Here is a 20,831-nt window from a genome sequence, read left to right on the forward strand (position 1 = left end):
CTCTCCTATGTTTCTCTTAGAAACAAGATGTCGGGGAAATGGTCCTGAATAAGATCGAAAATGTTAGCATGGTGATGGATCAGTGAGCAACAGTTGATGGTAAGAAGCTTACACGTGGAAGGACTGAGATTAGTATGAGGCTCAGGTAAGTTGGGTTTGAATCTGCAGGACTTGCAACAAAAGAGACCTCTCCTCCGGGGCCTATAGGTGCAGGCAGTTAATGCTGAGTAGAGTCCTTAAGTGCATGAAGGACAGAAGAGGGATAGACTAATCTTTTGGGAGTAAACAGAGCAGGGTATCTGGCCCCTGGTGCTGTCCAGGCCCACTTCTGTGCATTGGGGTCCATTATATACACAGATCCTCGACTTCGTGGGAACAGAGGGTGGCAACTAGACCGCTGCTGGATTAGTTAGACTGACAGCCCCTTTTAAAATGGCTGACCTCGCTCCACCAGCCAAAACAAGCGTGGCGAGCAGTAAAAACAAGTAAAATGTTGTCTGATATGTTGATTACCCCCAAATTAAAAACTTGTGTGCAAACCATCCAGAAAATGATCTCTGCCCAACCCCTCCGCTTCCTTGAAATTAAAGTGTGTAGTCCTAGCAGCAAATCAATTTTCCATATTTATTACTGAGAATGAAATCAATACGATCAAAAGTGCAAAAACAATTAGCAGCTGAACTATTTTTTTTTAAGTACTCAAAGATCACAACAATAAAGTGCAAATTGACAGTAGGGATATGCACAGACTTACAGGGGTGAGGAGGGGTAAACTGGGAGTAAGAAGTTATGGACCTTGAATCTTGGGTGCCGCGTCCACACATCGGGGCCCCTTATATGCACAGAGCCTCGATTTTTTTGCAAACAGATGGAGGCAACTAGATCGCTGCAAGTTTAGTTCTACTGGCCGCCCCTTTCAAAATGGCTGACCACACTCCACCAGTGAAAACGAGCGTGGCAATAATAAAACTACACTCAGTGGGGACTGGAGAAGTAAGCGGTGCTAAAGAGGCTGCTGAGGGGCTACAGGGGAGCACTGTGTGGACCCAAGTAAGCAATGCGCTTTGAGAGACTCTCAAGCAAGAGTGATATAGTCCAATCTCCCCATCAGTCACCAGGAGTCAACTGCAGGCAGTTATGAGTATTCACAGCAGAGATGAGGACTATGGGACAACCATGAGATGCGAGCCTACACAGCATCTAGGTAGAGGTCACGCCAGGACTTAGACCTTGTGGAACTTTCCTCGGACAGGGGAGACCTAGCTTTTTGGCCGATGCCCGGTGGAGCTACCTGATAGTTAAAGAGGAGATGGGTTGTAAGTTCCCCCTCGGCCGTCACCTACCCAGCCGGACTTAGGCAGATTTTCCTTCGCCTCTCTGTCATATCACCCCCCCTTCCCCTTCACCCTACCCCTCTACGCTCCATTCATCTCGTTTTACTATGATCTTTAAATGTTTTCCCATGGAGACCTAGCTATTTGGCTGATGCCCGGTGGAGCTAACGGATAGCTATTGAGGAGATGGACTGTAGACTTCCCCCTCGGCCGTCACCTACCCAGCCGGACATTGGGCAGACTTTCCTTCGTCTCTTCGCTTTATCTCCCTCCCCGTTACCCTTTTACTTTACCCCTTACCCTTCTACATGACACGAACCAACTGATGTAACTTGTAACTGATGTATTCTCTGTAACTATGTGTAATTTGTAACCTATGTAACTTTCCTCATGTAAAGCGCTCTGATATCTTCGGGTCTAGAAAGCACTATATAAAACTCAAGTAAATAAATAAAATGAATGAATAAAACTTGCAGATCAGTAAAAACAAGTAAAACTTTGATATTATGATTTTTCCAAAATGAAAAACTAGTGCGCAAAACGATCATAAAACGGTCCCAGCCCAACCCCTTAACTTCCTTACAATTAAAGTGCACAGTGCTAGCAGGAAATCAGTTTTCCATATTCATTACATGCAGTGAATAAGATACGTTCAAAAGTGCGAAAAAATTGCAGTAGAACAGATTTTATTTAAAGTGCTCAAAGATCACAGCAGTTAGTGAACAATAAAGTGCAAATTGACTGTGGGGATATGCACGGACTAACGGGGGAGGAGGAGGAAACCGGGAGTAAGGAGTCACGTACCCTGAATCACAGATCATTGAGATTTCTGTTATTATTCCGTTTTTTTTCCTGTCTGTGGCTAAAGTTTTGATTGTTAGCGAGGTCTTCAGTGTACCAAGTTGATGCTCTTGTATGTTTTCATTGGAGTGTGGATGTTCACATAGTTTTCCACTTTGTAAAAGAGATTGAAGTTTTTTAGAAAGGTGTTGGTATCAGACATGGAGATGGAGGGTGAGGTCTAAATTTATCTCTGACTGGTGCATTTTTCTATATACTTAACTTAGTCTTCTCCAACTACCCCCTCTTTTTGGTGTACACTCAATGAGCATCCCACTGCCCTTATGACCATGCTGGACCTGTCTATCTTTGTATATGTTTTAGTCCTTGTTGCAGTTAGAAAACCACACCTCAGTGGTCATCTCACAAGACATCCTTCCAACTACACACCATCTATGATGTACCTTGGTAACTGTTTAGGTAAGAGCTTCAGTGCCCCCACATAGAGGTAGCAAGAGCTATACAAATGCTACAATACTGTACAGTACAATGTGTCTGTGTATGTGTGAGCTGGGTGAGTATGCAGTACAATTTTGAAGTTGGAGGACAGGGTCTTCGCAAAAGAGTCCACAGCCACTTAGGTAGGAGTACGTTCTTTATTTCGTGTTAGGCCCCTCGGTTACAGACAGGCTTGCAGTTCCTTTTATGGCTCCATTCTCCCTCCAGCTGTCTTTAATTGCCAGACTTATGGCCTGTGGTAATATTCAGTGGACAATATATTTATTAGGAAAGTGTTCCGAGGTTTGCCCATGAACACATTGAGGAATTATTATCAATGAAAACTCCTATGGTGCAGAACTAGGGCTAGTAGCCTTTTCTCTCCTTTTTCTTAATTATATCATTGGTGCTGTAACAGAAGGGGCCAATGATAAAATCCATCTTGATCCAACCCAAAGGGTTGAAAAGCAATTGTGGGCACATACTCTCCTTTTTTTGTGGGATGCCCCTTTTCCTACCCCAGTCACAACTCCTGGTTGCCACCAACTCTTCAGTATATGAGTAAGGGGACTTGCTGCCAGGAATTAGTTATCAATACCTTAGGGGATAGAGCAGATTAATTCCTCCACATACACCGGTTGCAGCTGAAGGTAATTTTTATTTCGTACTAAAAAACTCCCTAAACCTAATCAGATGCTGACTCTTGATGGTCGTCTGGGACAATACCGTGGCCTTGTTCTGTGTTAAAAAAAAAAAACACGGAGGCTTCCACTTCTTGCATCTAGGTAGACTATGGTATTGGTTGATGAAAAGCAGCAAGGATATACCCTCATTGGCATAAGAACAGAAAATCTGACAAGGTGTCGACATTCTCCACAGTAGTGGTAGGGGAGATCTTCTTGGCTCATCTTCTAGGCTGGTTTATGCAACCATAGATGCCCTCATCACCCTCCTGAATTCAAGATGCAACTGGTTTGCTTCCGAATTGCGTTCGGGACCCGGATCCCAGAGGAAAAGCCTGTTTGATTTGACAAGAACATTCATGTGTACTTACCAACCTACTTCTGTGAATCTTAAGACCCAGGAGAATACCAGGGGCAGTGCAGGATGGTGGGTCATCTTAGTGCCTCTCCATGTCTCTCCCTTCCTACAATTCTCAACTTGAGCTCATGTTTCATGAGGAATGAACCTTTGCTCACCTTGGCTTTTTTTGCATCGAACTTTGACATAAGGGTGACTGCCAAGATGTCCTCAGCCAGAGCCCAATAGAGGAGCAAACATCTGAGACTGTGTGGCCATGTTGAGAGACCAATCTGCTCAATTGTTTGGTGGATAACATTAGGAATTTTTGGTTCTCTGACTAAATAGGGTCTGCAGATCAACATCTGCAAGACCTAACCAGCGTCCATTAAGGCTTTTCAGAACAAGCTTTGGGAGTACATCTGTTCACTGTATGAGTATGTAAAAGGCACCTGTGGCATCTGATGACCCACTCTCCTGTATCAGACATCTCATGGCCTTAATGCACCGCAGCCTCGTCTTTCCCACGCTGATGCATAAAAGCTTTCAAGCTGTGGGCCTAGTGACGCCTTTCATGGTAGACTTCCTTCTTGGTGCCCATCATATCGGCCACACATAAGCGAGCTGCAGTCCCTACGCTCTTGAGTACCATTTACTGTTTTCCACTGGGACAAGGTGGTCCTGATGAATCCCCTTCCTTTGTCCCAAAGGTTTGTCAAACATGTATCTGAGTGAGAAGATTGCTACATCCCCATGACTTCTTATCTGAGGGGACACTTAGGAACCTGGACATTAGATGTGCGTTGTGGCCATACCTTGATAGAACCAGTTTAGGCTTTCTACCAATCATCTTTTCTTGACATTTGGAGTCTGATGCCAGCTGATTGGCTTCTAAAGCCACCATTGGCTAATGGATCCTGTATCGCCCATTGTTCCACTCCTAAAGGCCGAACCTGCATCTGGTATTCAAGCTCACTCCACTAGGACTGAGGTGTCTACCATGGGATATACCTGTCGGTGATATATGCCATGCAGCTTCACTAGTCAACCTGGCTCACATTTTGGCATCATTCGGCTCTATATGCCACCTCCCAGAACTTTGCTTAATTTAGCAAGGAAGTTGCACACAAGGGGCCGAAAACAAACTGCATTTTGTAGTCTGTAAAGCAGTACAATAGTTATACTACTCATGTACTACAACATGCAAATCACATAGCTATGAGCTGAGTATATGTTAATAATAAATACTTTAAATTATGTTACGTATATATTATGCAATAAAATATTATTATTTTTCCCTCCAGATAATAAACTTTAATGAATTTCACTATACCTTTCTAGAGTGGCAAATATCTCCACCAACAGCTGATAACCTACTAGTAGTAAATTCTGTTTTAGGAGGCTCCACTTCCTCATATAAGGGGATGGAGAGATGTAAGTCTACATTTAGATGTAAATCTCCACTCTGAAATGGAGAGTAGCAAAATAGTGGAGAGTTACACTAGGTGTCAGAGTAAAAAAATAGTGGAGAGTTACACTAGGTTTCAAAGTAGATGTAGAGTAGAGTAGATGTGAATAGGTAAACAAATGTATATTTACTTTTGTGAATCAAGCCCAGTCTGTTTACCTAAGCTGTACAATGTTGCCTACTACTTATCTCATTTTCAATTGCTGTTCAATTTGCCCACAAAACAAGGATGAAGAAAAAGCCAAGATGCAAGAGTAAGAACAGAATACATATAATGTGACTTAATAACTCTTAGGTCATGGGGCTACCCCATTATCGACATCCTCCTGCTAACGCATCTGCCAATTACCAAAAACATGCACCAAATGGATATTTTGTCTGTGAAGAAACTGGCATGGCCATAAAGAAATGCAAGGAAGGGGGGGAGTGCGCTTTGTATGACTCACTCCAACATTCTTGCATAATACCAGAGCAAAAAGCTCTTTTTTAACAGATTTTGAATGTGTTTCTATAGAGAAGGGGTAATTAGTAATTAGAATCACAAAAAACGTACCTTTGGCCTTGACAGGGCCAGGGCTTCTTTAAGAAGAGGTAGATCTGCAGCCTTAGGTTGCAGGGTATTGGTGGTGCCAAATTACAACAAAGACCTGAAAAATGTCCTGTTGTCAGTGTATGTAAAATGCTTCGGAAGGCAAAATAGCAAATTTTAAAGCACCACTGAAAATACTGACACCCTTAAAAAGCTTGATTTTGGGGTAAAGGGAAATTATGTTAATGCTGTGTTTATATTTTAAAAAGGATGCAAACATCCATACAGTTTCTAAGCACTATAAAACATTAAAAGAACAGTGTGCCATTTGAAAAAAAATGTGAGATCGTGAAGAGCAGTCATTAAACATTTTAAAAAGAAAAGGAGATCAAATAAAAATAAACACATTGTATAGTCATGTTGGCAATGCTGCACTTTATAGAACAGCTCCACTTCATAGAACATTTACCATGTTTGTCTTCTATGAGATATGATCTTTGATTTGCTTTCTCCTTTCTTTTCTTTTGTTTTTTGTTTAGCAATCAACGCTTTGGTTGAGTTGCCTAAAAACTGTGTTGCTGCAGCTGTGGGCAAAGATCTGGGTAAGTGCTTTATTATACACTTTTAAATATAGCTGATTCTGAACTTGAAAGCAAGTTTACTATAGTGTTTCAGCTCTGTCCACAATGCAGGCAATAAAAAGAAAGGAATTACATTGTATAAATTCATTGATTTCTCAAAATTTGCTTCGGATAGATACTTCTAACTGCAGATTCCTCACCTTTGGAAAAGCCGCCACTCGCCAGACTGGATCCGTACAGTTTTCACAGCAGTACTCCGACGTGCTGGTACGTGGGGCCATGAGTCTCCTCAGTGACTCTGTTCCCTGAAAGTGACAGAGCAAAGCCCCCTACCAGTACCACACCTGTGTGCTGACCTCAGTTCTTTTCTTTCCATGCCTTCAATCATGTATCTGGAGCTGTGCTCCTTTTTTTCACATCAGATCGAGGTTTTTTTTCCTCCAAAAAGTAATTTAACTAGTGTGCAATGAAACTATGTCCGGGCTAGGGGTGGGTGGAATTTGTGGAGTTTTACTCCGTGGAATTCCACAGAGTTAACTAAAAACTCAGTGAAATTCTGCGGAGTTCCGCATGCGGCATAGTTTCAAGCAGTGGCGTAGCAAGGTCAGGTGGTACACGGTGTGTAAAATTTCTTGTCACCCCAGGCTTCACAAAATGGCAAAAATATGTGTTTAAACCACATATTTGTACCCTTTTTGTCAAGCCAGGGGTAACAAGTGTCATCACTGAGGTGGGTGACAAAATGGCAAAAATATGTGTTTAAAAAACATATTTTTACATTTTGTCACCCCCCCCCCTCAGTGATGACACCGGGGGCGGCCCGCACCCACCGCTCCCCCCTTCCTACACCCCTGGTTTCAAGTTACTCCTACTCACACTCACTTTGGTTCTGTTTAAAGACTTTTTACCAGTGTGCAGCCATCTGAGTTATTTCCGACTAGATACTCATTGAGCAATTGTATTGATTTTGACTTTATAAATTTATACACTCCAAGCTGTGTTATGTTCTTTAAATTACCTTCCGTTGAGGATTGCTCACTCCATCGAACTCTCGGTGCTGAGCGCTGTTATCGAGCCTCCATGGAGGCCACACAATAATAACTGGCATTGCAGAAAAACGTTGTGAAGCATGCGACCCCCCCCCCCAGAAGGAGAGGTGAGTGCTAGGGGAGGCTTGCTGTCCCACTGGAAGAGAGCAGCCACTGGTGACCACTACTGCACCCGCAGGGATCGGCGAACAACAGAGGCAGGAAAATAGAAATACGGTGAAAATCCATGCATATGATAGGCAGGTAGGGACACTACTCATGTATGTAACGCTCACAGTACAGGCAATCACCACCAGCACACAGAATTCTGTCAGTCCAATTCACACACAGCCAGATCAAGCAACCCAGGTGGAATCGGCCGGCACCTAGGAGAAGCTATTGTTACTGCATCCAATTGTAATTAAAGGGGCTGCTACAGACAGGACAAGAAAGGGTGTGTGAGGATCGCAATTCAGAAACCTGCCTCCAAGCTCTCTGCCTCCCGCCTATATGCCCTGCTGCTTTTGAAGAAGAATCTATAAACATTCAGTGTGTGCACGGGTTCATGTTATATATTGTCAGCATTCACTCATTTCTCCAAATAGAAAAATGTGAACTGTCGCCCACTGTCGAAGATGACTGCAGCGGGAGTCCAGCACTTTATAGCGCCTCCACCTCATCCCAACCTGGCCCTGCTCAGCATTCCTCCGCCAGAACACTTTGTAAACAGTGAAAGCACGCATGTGTGCATATTGGTGCATTTTATCTGTACTAGACTTGTGACCATTCGCTCACAGTAATAAAGATAGGAGTGAAAGGTGGCATCTCACTGTCCGAGCTCCCTGCAGCTAAATTCCAGCACTTTAAAGCACCACCACCCCATATCTTATCTCACCATTATTTAATAAAATGTTAAAGCATGTGCTCCTGCACCAGGGTGCATCTGTCACAACAATTATTGCAAACTTTCAGTCTTGTATTAACAGACAATGTGTAAAATATCAACAGCCTTCTCTGTTCACTGCAGTGTACATCAGTTTAACCCCTCCACTCCCCCTGCCTCCCCAGCCCATCTACAGGGTGCATGCATTATCATGCCCAAACAAAACACTTCACAAACATTCTTGCGCAAGGAAAGGGGTGGTGGGCGCAGTTCGTAGGAGCCTGCCTTAAACTACGGATGCCAGGACAGGCCTAGGCCTGGGTGCCGCAGGGGCCAGGGTGCACAAGCGCAGAGGCAGTGTACACAAGGGCTGGGAACAAGGTGCATGATCCTTGGAGACAGGATGTACCGGTGCCAGAGTGTGGTGCACGAGCCTGAGACATGGTGCACCGTCGCCAGAACAAGGTGTATGAACCTAGGAGACAGGTGAATCTCTTTTGAAAAGATTCACAAACTAGAGTACGTGGTCGTAATAGTAGAGGACACCACAATAGTGATGTTGATAAGCGCACAGCGGTTTCTTGTGGTCAGTTCTTCCAGAGCTCTCCAGTACCGAGGGCAGTCATAGTATCGAGGGGGGTACACACAGGTGCAGCGCTGAGGCCAGCATGTTCAGCACAGAGTGCATGTGCAGCACACAGTAAACATTGAGCTCCGAGTCCTGAGATGCTGTGCATCACCAAGTTAAGGCGCAGCACCGATTCGATCATTCAGGGCACCGAGACGTATATAGCACCAAGTATAGAACTAGGGCGTAGGGGTATGTAAACTCCATCACGCACCGTTGCCAAACTCCACTGAGTAAAAGACACACAATTGATGGACGGAATGCAGAACAAATCAAAACATTCACCCCCAGTCAAGAGATCTGGGTTAAATCCATCATTCTTTTGCTCACCATGCCACCCCAGTTTAGACCTGGGTATATGCAAATCAGTCTTGACCCTGTGCCTCATGGGAACAGTCCAGCCCGAACTGCCAAGCCAGGTCCTCCCTGGACCGGAAACAAGCATCCTAGGACCGGTTTTGGGGTTTCACCCCTCTTCAGCCAGGATAGCTTGATTCCCGTGGCACAGTGAGCCCAGGACTCACGTCTGAGCATACTTGGTGCACTTAGGGCGAGAAAGCAAAAGACACACAATTGATGGACGGAATGCAGAACAAATCAAAATATTCACCCATAGTCAAGAGATCTGGGTTAAATCCATCATTCTTTTGCTCACTATGCCACCCCAGTTTAGACCTGGCTATATGCAAATCAGTTTTGACCCTGTGCCTCATGGGAACAGTCCAGCCCGAACTGCCAAGCCTTTTTTTACTTAGGGCGAGAAAGCAAAAGACATACAATTGATGGACAGAATGCAGAACAAATCAAAACATTCACCCCCAGTCAAGAGATCTGGGTTAAATCCATCATTCTTTTGCTCACCATGCCACCCCAGTTTAGACCTGGCTATATGCAAATCAGTCTTGACCCTGTGCCTCATGGGAACAGTCCAGCCCGAACTGCATTCTGTCCATCAACTGTTGGTTTTGCATTTGACACCCCGAGTGGGACGGGTATGCTCAGACGTGAGTCCCGTGCTCTCCATGCCACTGGAATCAAGGTATCCTGGCTGAAGAAGGGTGAAACCCCGAAACCGGTCCTAGGATGCTTGGTTCCAGTCCAGGGAGGACCTGGCTTGGCAGTTCAGGCTGGACTGTTCCCATGAGGCCCAGGGCCAAGACTGATTTGCATATGGCTGGGTTCAAACTGGAATGGCATGGTGAGCAAAAAAACGATGATTTAGGCCCAGACCTCTGTACTGTGGTGAGTGTATGACATTATTCTGCATTCTGTCCATGAACTGTTGTTTTTGCATTTGTCACCCCGAGTGGGACGGGTATGCTCAGACGTGAGTCCCGTGCTCTCCATGCCACTGGAGTCAAGCTATCCTGGCTGAAGAGGGGTGAAACCCCGAAACTGGTCCTAGGATGCTTGGTTCCAGTCCAGGGAGGACCTGGCTTGGCAGTTCAGGCTGGACTGTTCCCATGAGGCACAGGGTCAAGACTGATTTGCATATGGCTGGGTTCAAACTGGAATGGCATGGTGAGCAAAAAAACGATGGATTTAGGCCCAGATCTCTGTACTGGGGTGAGTGTATGACATTGTTCTGCATTCTGTCCGTCACCTGGTGTTTTTGCAAACTCAACTGAATGGCAAAACTCCACAAACTCCACCGTCAGAGCGGAGTTTTTCGCCTACTTCTAGTCCTCTCCCAATACTAGGCTTTCACCCTGATGCATCTGGTCCCCATGTAGTCAGATGCTAACAGAACACTGCCTGAACCTCGGAGTCATATCAAGTGCTCCATTAGCTATTTGGCTCCAACTCCGATCAAAGCCAACCCCAGTTGGGTATGACAATGGAGAAGATGAGTATGATTTTCCCTCACGTTATGATGATGACAACCTATCGATCTAGAGGATGCCACTGGGCTCGATACTTCCCCTGATCCTTGGTTGATTTTACCCCCAACCTACCGGGAAAAAAAGTACTACCAGTGCTGCAGTGATCAGAGTTACAACTGAGGTTTTGGAACTGCAACTTCCCTCTCTGGAAGTTAAAACTAATGTTGTTACAGAGGTTTTGCAGGCCTAAATGGCTTCTTTAAACAGTAGTACAGGTACTTTCATATCCCACTCATCCAGTCTCATAGAGGTTACCTGCACTTCAAGGTAGGCCAGGAGCCCTATGGACATAATGAACGATGTTATTGTGTCTTCTTTGAGGATGTAAACTTCTAAAATGCAGATAAACATATTTACAGAAAAACCCATTAAATAATAGGTAGGCCATGAGCTGGCTGTGTGACGTTTATTTTCGATTTAGCGCCTTGCTGGTATTACTTGAATAGCCGGCGGCTATTTATTCACGGACCCTATTTTTGGCTATTATTTTATAAAATTCCTACTCTGACTGTTACTCTTCACTTTTTTTTAAGAAACATGTAGCCCTGCTTTCCCTCTTCCTGAGTTTTTTGTGAGTTGAGGCTCAATACTTGATGATTGTGGGTAAGCATTATGGAGACATTATTACCAGTATATGTGTTTTGTTTATTCATATCATGAGAATTTTGGTGGCACAGTGGGTGTGGCTGGTATTGTAATAATATTTACTTGCGCGCTTGAAGGGATATTGTCACCGCAATAATGTTTTCTGTTTGTCTCTTGATTGTTTATTCTTCTACAGGTGCTGAAAATGGTGAACATGCCACATTGAATGTGGGATATTGTTCTATTTTCAATCTGCACACTGTAGTATTTCCTGTTTTTATTTTCCCTTCCTCATACCATAATTCTAACCTGCAGAGTGGTAGGATTGAACATTAGGCCCTGGTGAATGCCACACACCTCTTTGTAGAATTCAATAATTGGCAGAAATATGTTGACCCCAGTATCATGAACAGGTTGAATTCACATCCTCCGGCTTGTTTTTTTATTTGCTCCTTGGGGACATTCAATAAAGCTATCACTTAGTCTACTGATCAGCATTTTTGGCTCCTTTTCACTTCTCTTTATCATACATCTTGCCTACTCTCTCCCATACCAGATAGCTCACTTTGGCATATTAGTGCTCCTCTCCATTCCAGCGAGTTATAGCCCCCACCACTATCAATCTGGGAGGTGGGGTGAGGAGGAACCCGATGAATAAGCATGGAACCTAAAGGTGGGTGAGGGTTTTCCTCCTAAAAACATTAGGGTTTTCGAACAAAAGATGTTTGAATTATGAGCCCCTTTAATTGATGGGTTACTCCTACTAAACTCTATGCATCTATTTGGCGTTTTCATGACTGGAGTATTGTCAGTATTCCATGCTTCCAGTTGGCCTTACCAGTGCCCCTCAGATGTTCACGAAAGTGATGGTGGTGGTCGCCGCACTTCTTCAGAGGCGAGAGATTCCAGTTTTCTCCTATCTTGACAACTGGTTCTTGATGGTGGGCTCACCACAGTCCGTCGTAGACCACCTTCAGATGATGGTAAACCTCTTGAAATTGGTTGGGTTTATGAACAACATGCCAAAGTCCCACCTTATTATTTTGCAGAGGCTTTCCTTTAAGAGGAGCTGTCTTGAATTTGAGAAGTTTAGGAACTTCCCTCTGTCTCAGCCAGTCCTGGGCATTCGGGCTGTGATCCCAATATTTCAGTTTCGGTCCATGAGCTCAATGAGAGTGTTTCTGAGGTCGTTGACCATGCCAGATGGCCTACGCAGGCTCTGCAGTGGAATCTGATGTCTCAGAAGAATCAGCACCAAGGAAACTTGTTGTATTCCATAGAGGTTTCTGCGGAGTCTGCAACAGGTCTAAAGTAGTGGCTGCTCGACCACAGTTAGACCATTGGCAGAACTTTCTCGCTTCTGCACTTAGACCTGACTCTGCGTGATTGCTGGATTAGGAAGGTCATCTGGGAGAGGCAGAGGATTCATGTGTCAGGTGGAAACCCGACAGGTTCTCATGGACAACACCACTGCCATGCGATACTGCAATATGCAGGGTGGTGTGGGATCCTGGGTCCTATGCCAAGAAACTGTAGACCTCTGGAGTTGTATGGAGCGTCAGGGCATATCTCGGACTGTGAACCACCTGGTGGGGTCTGTAAACACCAGGGTGAACAAACTCAGCCGGTGGTGCCTGGTGGATCATGAATGCTAATTACACCTGAGGTGGCACAGGGCTTCTTCCAACAATGGGGAGAACACTGACTTGATCTTTCCGCCAATTGAGAATGCTCAATGACAAACGTTTGGTGTATTGAAGTTTCTTAAAAGTTTCTCTTTGGGAGACTCATTCCAACTACAGTGGAGCAAAGCACTCCTGTATGTCGTTCTGCTTCTGCAGCGACTGCCCCGAGTTCTGAAGATCCGTAAGAACTGGGCCTGAGTCATCCTGGTGTCTTCTGGGCATGTGCATCTGTCCTCCAATCAAGCTACCGCTTCAGAAGGATCTTTTGTGACAGAAGCAGGGCAGGGTTCTGCAGCCAGGCCTGCTCAGTCTACACCTTCATGCATGGAGATTAAGCCACGTCAGCTAACTGCATTTCATTTACCTCCTGAGGTTGTGGATTTTATCCCTGCTCTGCAGCGTCCTGCAAAGTATATTCACACCCAGGTGCTGGGAAAAATGTGTGGCCTGATGTGGAGACTGCAACATATACCTGTTGTAGAGAAAGATTTTGGATGTTTTATTATTTGTTTTGTCTCTAGTCCGGCAAGGTCCTGCTGTGGGCACAATTAAAGGTTATTTGTCTGCCCTTTTGGCTTTTTTCGTGGTTGCCGGATAAGCCGTCTTCGTTTAAATCACCTCTTCTGATGACGTTTATAAAAGGTTTAACCCACATGTTTCCCCCTAAACCTTTTGTGAAGCCACAAAGGGATCTCAATTTGATCCTGACTTCCTCATGTGCACTCCTGTCATGCCAGTGTGCAGCTGTTTGTTAAGTTTTCTGGTTTTTAAAGATGGTCCCCCTTGTCGCAATCACTTTAGTTTGTCACGTGCAACCCTCTTATACCGCCTTTTCCCTAGATAAACTGGTGTTGGGTACAGAGGCGGTCTTTTTGCCAAAAGTTGTGACTTCTTTTTCATGGCCAATCCATCACCCTCCAAACATTATTTGCTACAACTTACCCCTTGGAAAAGGAAACTCCATCGGCTGGACCACAAGAGGGAACCAAAGACCATTGAGTGGAAAATCAGCATTTTTTATGGAGTGCTATGGGGCCAAGAAAAGCAAGGCAGTGCAGAAAAAGACATTGTCAAGGTGGATAGTCCTCTACATTTAGACTTGCAATGCATTGGCCATCAAGCAGCCTTCAGAATGACTCATGGTTCATTTCATAATGGCAAAGCCTGCTACTACTGCGTTGGCACTCAGAATGCCTGCTCTTGATATCGGTCAGACATGGGCATCAATGCATATTTTTATGAAGCACTTCTGCCTTGAAAGCCAGGTCCAATGGGAAGGGCATTTTGCCGGTTTGGTGCAGTAGGACTTTTTATTCTAATTATATTGCATAGACCTTCTCTCCTGGGAAATACTGGTTTGGTATCTGTTTTAAAGGTGAGGAATCAATGGTTGGAAGTATCCATCAGAAAAACAAGTAACTTACCTTTGAAAATACTCTCTCTGGTGGATACTCTGTCTAACTGCAATTTAGTCCCTGGCATCCTGCCTCCCCATTCTGTTCTCTTTTCCCCATCTAAATGGGTCCTAAGCTAAAGATTTTCCACATTGATGCCCTGATTGGTTTTGTGATGTCAGCGTGCAAGGATGGTGCTTATATGTGACATTGAGTCTTCACTTTCATGGTGGAAAGGAGTCAATGCAGAGTCGCATGGCGGCACCTACTGGTGCACAGGAGTATTGCTGTGAAAACATTCAGGATCCAGTCTGGCACCTTGGGGATATTCTAAAGGTGAGGAATGTGTGGTTAGAGTATCCACCAGGAAGAGTGTTACCAAAGGTAAGTAACTTGTTCTTCTGGCTGAAGTGGCCGGAAGTTGTCTTTCTTTTATATGTGATAAAGGTTCTATCCTTTAGTAAGGGCCTGGATGTATTAAAGCTGAATGTGGTTGTAGTTGACCTTCCAGGAGAAACAAATGTGTTTGTTTAGAGTTCCGGTGTGATGAACATGACCTACAATTAGGATACAGCCCCGTGTGCTGAATTATCTGGTGAATTATATACTGTTTAACATGACTTTGCATGTATATTTATCAAGAAAGTAAGACATAGTCCTAAACATTATCTCAGATATAATATAGTTGCTTTTTATAATACATTATATCTGAAAGAAACACGTTAGTTAGATTCCTCACCTTAGAATATCCCCAGGCGTCAGGCTGGATCCGGAAAGATTTTTCGTCAGCAATACCACTTGCGCGTCGCTAGGCGTCGTCTATGGCTCCGCGTCCGTCGTCTGCGTCGTGCGCCGGAATGATGTCGTCGGAGAACTTAGACACCGCCCTTGCGTGCTGACGTCAGTTTTTCTTCTTTTTTCCGCGCCAGACAGCGCCGATCCGGGAAGAGCTTACCCCTTTAGTCACTTTTTGACTTAAACCTTTTGGACTCTTTTTGTCTACTCGATTCGAACTGGTGCCGGTAGGATGCCCGGTTTTAAAGCCTGTGACTCCTGTCATCGACTGATGTTGGTGACGGACCACCACCGCCGGTGCCTTTATTGCCTGGGGGCCGACCACAATGCGGAGTCGTGCCTCGACTGCCAGGCCTTGACCTCGAAGGCTAGGCGGGAGCGGTCCCGTAAGCTTCTCGAGCTCCGACACTCTGCTCCGCACCGTTGACGGTCCCAGTCCAGGAGGAGGTCGAAGGACCGGTTGCGGAGCCGCAGCCACCACCACCGCTGGTCGGGGTCGAAGTCTTCGGGTAAGTCGAAGCATGCTAAGAAGCCCAAGAGGCGACATCACTCTTCGGACTCCCCTCGCCGGTCGCGTGACTCGGTCGAGGGTCTGGGTGGTACCACCCCCGCGTCCATCCCCATACCCACCGGTCCCTGGGACTGACGTGACTCCGGCGGAGATCAGTGCCTTCGTCTCGGCCATGAGGGGCCTGGCTCCGCCGTCGACGCCTGCCGGCGCGCCTTTGGGCCCCGTGGGCTCGACTGGGCGACCTAGCGAGCCGGCGGCTCGGGCCCCGGCGCCGTCGTCGACTTAGGTCCCGACGACGCAGGTCCCCGTGGGATCCAGGCCTGGATCTGTCGGTGCCGGTCGACCTCACAACGCCTCCTCCGCCGGCGCCAACACCGGTTCCACCCCCGGCGCCGTCTCCGGACGATGCCGTTCCCCGGTTCGGGCCCGGCGCGGTGCCGTCTGGCGCCGATGCCGATGGATGACAATTTCATCTACCGTCTGGCTCCAATTACTCCCCCTGTTTATCAGGAATCGGATGACGGGGGCGACTGGGAGGGGTCTGAGGACCCTCTGGCCATGCAGGCCAACTTATCTCAGGACTGGGCAGATAAGCTGGGGGATGCCAGTGGTCTGGACACCTCCCCGGACACAGGTTTCATCTCTCCTCCGACTGTGGCTTCGGAGGAAGGTGCTGCATTTTCAGTGGTGCTGCGCAAGGCGGCCGAAGCCCTTGGGCTGGAGCTGCCTGCTGTGGCCGTGAGGACTAACCTCCTCACTGAAGTGCTTCAACCGTCAGCAAGCTCCTCGGAGCCTCTGCTGCAGTTCAATGAGGCACTAGTGGACGTTCTGAAGGGTACCTGGTCCAAGCCCTCCACAGTACCTCCTGTGGATCAGAACGTGGCCCGGCGCCACCGCCCTGCTCCGGGCGACCCCAGTTTTTCTGTCCCAACACCCCACGCCCGAGAGCCTGGTTATCCAGGCCTCTACTTCCCAATCCTCCTTCCCGTCCGCTCCTCCGGATCGGGAATCCAAGAGGCTGGAACAGTTCGGTAAGAAGCTGTTCACTTCCCTTAGTTTGGGACTGCGGTCCTTGAACACCGCTTGCCTCTTGGACCGTTATTCCCACTCTCTGTGGGATACGGTGGAGGACGTGCTGCCCCAGTGTCCGGAGGAGGCCCAGACGCGGCTCGCCCAGGCTCTTGCCGACGGGCGGGATGCAGCACGACGTGCTATTCGATGTGGATTAGACACTACGGACTCGCTGGGTAGGGCGATGTCGACCACGGTGGTGCTCCGCCGCCATGCCTGGCTGCAGTCCACGTCTTTCTCAGGGGATGTCCAGAGCACCCTCATGGATATGCCCTTTGATGGCGCTCGCCTTTTTGGCGAGAAGGCGGATAGTGCGCTGGTGCGCTTCAAGAACTCCCGGGCTACGGCCAAGTCCTTGGGCCTCTCGGGGCCGCAACCGCAAACTTCCGCCTTTCGTCCCTTTTGTGGCCAAGGAAGGGGCGCCCCCTCACGTCCGCCTAGCCACCGGCCGCAGATCCAACCTGCACGCCGACGTGGATTCCGCCGAGGCGGTACCGGGTGTCAACGTGCCGGTCAGTCCACATCCACCCCGGCAGCATCCGCCTCAAAGCCCTCCTAGTCCGTACTTTCAGGCCCTTTCCACGCCAGTGGGAGGCAGAGTTCGCCATCACCTGCTCCACTGGCGTTCCATCACGTCGGACAGGTGGGTGCTGCAAATCGTCCGAAGGGGCTACTCCCTCCCCTTCAAGATGACCCCTCCAGCCATGCCACCGCAGTGCCACTGCATGTCGGGGGATCACTTGAATCTTCTACGGGAGGAAGTTGCAGCCCTCTTGGCCAAGGGGGCCGTCGAGCACGTTCCTGGTCCAGAAGTAGGTCGTAGTTGCTATTCCCACTACTTTCTGGTTCCCAAGAAGGGCAGAGAGGGCCTACGCCCTATCTTGGACCTCAGGAACGTCAACGCCTTCCTCCGGAAGGAAAGGTTCAAGATGCTTACCCTAGCTCAGGTTCTGACTGCCCTGGATCCAGGAGACTGGATGGTAGTGTTGGACTTGCAGGACGCTTATTTTCACATTCCCGTCCTGCCGGCGTTACCTGCGGTTCACGGTGGGTCAGGAGCATTTCCAGTTCACGGTGCTCCCCTTCGGCCTCACCAGTGCCCCTCGGGTGTATGGCGGTGGTCGCAGCTCATCTGTGCAGATCAGGGGTTCCAGTCTTCCCCTATCTCGACGACTGGCTGTTGAAGGCGGGCTCGCCCCAGCAGGTTGTCTCCCACCTCCAGACTACGGCCGACCTCCTGCATTTGCTGGGGTTCTCCATCATCGTGCCGAAGTCGCATCTGAGTCCCTCCCAGAAGCTCCTTTTCATCGGGGCGGTTCTGGACTCTGCGCAGTTCCGGGCTTATCCTCCGGAGCAGCGGGTCCAGGATATTAAGGCTCTGATTCCCATCTTTCAGCCTCTATCCCGGGTTTCGGTCAGGTTGGTGCTGCGGCTTCTGGGTCTGATGGCCTCCTGCATCCTGTTAGTGCATCACGCCAGGTGGCGAATGCGGGCTCTGCAGTGGGACCTGAAGTTTCAGCGGGCCTAGCATCGGGGCAACCTGTCCGACCATGTCTTGATCTCGGAGGGCACTGCAAAACAGTTGCAGTGGTGGCTCACGAACCGCGATTGGGTCAGCGGCAGATGCCTCTCCCTACCCCACCCGGAGCACATAGTGGTGACGGATGCGTCCCTCCTGGGATGGGGGGGCCACATGGGGGAGGCGGAGATCAGAGGACTCTGGTCTCCGGCAGAGTCTCGGCTCCATATCAACCTTTTGGAGCCAAGAGCGATCCGTCTTGCACTGAAGGCATTCCTTCCCGTTGTCCGGGGAAGTGTGGTGCAGGTGTTCACGGACAACACCACCGCCAGATGGTATTGCAACAAACAGGGCGGGGTGGGGTCGTGGACCCTTTGTCAGGAGGCTCTGCGCCTCTGGACATGGCTGGAACATCAGGGCATCACCCTGGTGGTTCAACATCTGGCAGGCTCTCTGAACGCCAGAGCAGACGAACTCAGCCGCCGGTGCATGATGGATCACGAATGGCGTCTCAACTCGGACGTGGCGCAAGGCCTCTTTCGGCAGTGGGGAGAGCCTTGGTTAGATCTATTCGCCACCGAAGAGAACGCACAATGTCAGCAGTTCTGCGTGTTGGATCGTCGCGAGTGGAGTTGTGGTCTGTTGTACGCCTTTCCGCCTATACCACTTCTGCCCAGAGTGCTGAAGAAGATCAGGCGCGACCGGGCCCAAGTCATCTTGGTGGCTCCGGATTGGGCACGAAGGTACTGGTATCCCGAGCTACTCAGTCTGTCAATCGATCCCCCGATACGACTGCCTCTTCAGGAGGGCCTTCTGTCGCAGCAGCAGGGGACGGTCCTCCACCCGAACCTGTCCAGTCTCCCCCTTCATGCGTGGAGATTGAACGGCGACAGTTGATGCCATTTGACTTGCCTCCTGAAGTCTGCGATGTGATTCTGGCAGCCAGGCGTCCCTCCACTAAAAGGGTATACACCTGTAGGTGGAACAAATTTGTGGCATGGTGCACAGCAAAGGCTGTGGATCCCCTTTCCGCCCCTCTTTCTGAGGTTCTCCTCTTCCTTCTTTCTTTGGCCCAGCAGGGTTCTGCTCTGGGCACTCTTAAAGGTTATCTTTCTACTATCTCTGCCTCCTTCGGCTTCCTGATCAGCCTTCTCTCTTCAAATCCCCTGTTGTTTCTCGATTCCTTAAGGGCATTACTCACATGTTTCCTCTTGTCCCTTTCGTAATGCCTCAGTGGGATTTGAATCTTGTTTTGACATATCTGATGTGCGCTCCCTTTGAGCCACTTCATAATTGTCCTCTTCGTCTCTTGACGCTTAAGACTGCTTTCCTGGTAGCCATCACCTCTGCTAGAAGGGTGAGTGAGCTCCAGACTATCTCTTCTAAGCCTCCTTTCCTTTCTATTCATCCGGACAAGGTTGTGCTCCGCACTCGCCCTTCCTTCCTTCCTAAGGTTGTGACTGCCTTTCACATCGGGCAGTCTGTTACGCTGCCCACCTTCTTTCCGCCTCCGCATCCCTAAAAAGAGGAAGAGCTACTCCACCGTCTGGACCCAAAATGTGCGCTCTCCTTCTATCTGGACCGCACAAATCATTTCCGGGTGGACGACTAACTCTTCGTTGGCTACGTGGGCGCTAAGAAGGGGCGGGCGGTGCACAAGCGAACCATCTCTCGGTGGGTCGTTTTGTGCATCAAAGCTTGTTACTCCTTAGATAAAGTGAGTCCCTTTGCAGGACATCTGTCAGGCAGCAACGTGGGCCTTGCTGCACACATTTGCCAAGCATTATTGCCTGGACAGCCAAGTCCGGAGAGACGGCTTCTTTGGCCGTTTGATTCTCCAGGACTTTCTGGTGTGATCTTGGTTCGCAGACCCACCACCGGGGTTGGTATTGCTGGGGTATCTATTCTAAGGTGAGGAATCTAACTAACGTGTTTCTTTCAGATGAACAAGGTTCGAGGCATGTGGGCTGCTGAATTCATATCTGTGCATAGATCGCCGCCTAGTGTTGGGTCCGGATGTTTGCACGTTGTTGTCCTGGAAAAGTCTTCGAAGTATCACGAGATAGGTGACTCCTCCCCTGGACCACAGTGCGCATGGGCATCCTCTCCATCCTTAGATTGTTTTTTTCCGCCATTGGGTTCGGATGTGCTTATCTTAGCTCAAGTTAGGAAAATTCAGTTTAAGGCCAAAAGGCCTTTAGTTTTCGTCGGTACTGTTCCCGTTCGGTATCGACTACTTTCTTTACTAGTTTAGAACCTTCTTCCAGCCTTTCGGATCCGTTTGGTCCGAACATCGAACTTACATCGACGATGGAATCGAGGACTCCATTCAAACGGTGTCCTTTATGCCACGCAAAATACCCTCACATCGACGTCCACCCGGTATGCAACAAATGTCTCTCACCGGATCACGATGAGTCGAAATGTATGGCATGTGCCCGATTCCGATCGAAGAAGACTCTCCGGAATCGACGGGCGGCGAGATTAGAAGCGCAGCAATCGGCGCCTGCCCCGGCCAACATCTTCAGCACCGAGGACGAGGACGCAGAGAGCGTGGAAGAAGTTAACTCCAGCTCCGCTTCCGAACACGATTCCCGATCGGAAGACGACGATGAAGTGCTTTTTCAAAGGGAAGAGTC

The 20,831-nt window shown here is 48.2% G+C and overlaps 1 protein-coding gene across 2 annotated transcripts in view; it reads left to right on the forward strand.

The window, feature by feature from the left end:
• Nucleotides 1-20,831, forward strand: part of WDR41 (WD repeat domain 41) — a 550,534-nt gene that overhangs the window by 237,312 nt on the left and 292,391 nt on the right. For both annotated transcript variants that reach the window (XM_085632270.1, XM_085632269.1), the window contains exon 7: nt 6,169-6,231. In XM_085632270.1, the coding sequence (XP_085488396.1) occupies nt 6,169-6,231 (63 nt within the window). The remainder of the gene's footprint in view (nt 1-6,168; nt 6,232-20,831) is intronic.

The sequence above is a fragment of the Triturus cristatus genome, chromosome 2_1, assembly GCF_964204655.1.
Source record: "Triturus cristatus chromosome 2_1, aTriCri1.1, whole genome shotgun sequence".
In the NCBI taxonomy this organism is placed as follows: domain Eukaryota; kingdom Metazoa; phylum Chordata; class Amphibia; order Caudata; family Salamandridae; genus Triturus; species Triturus cristatus.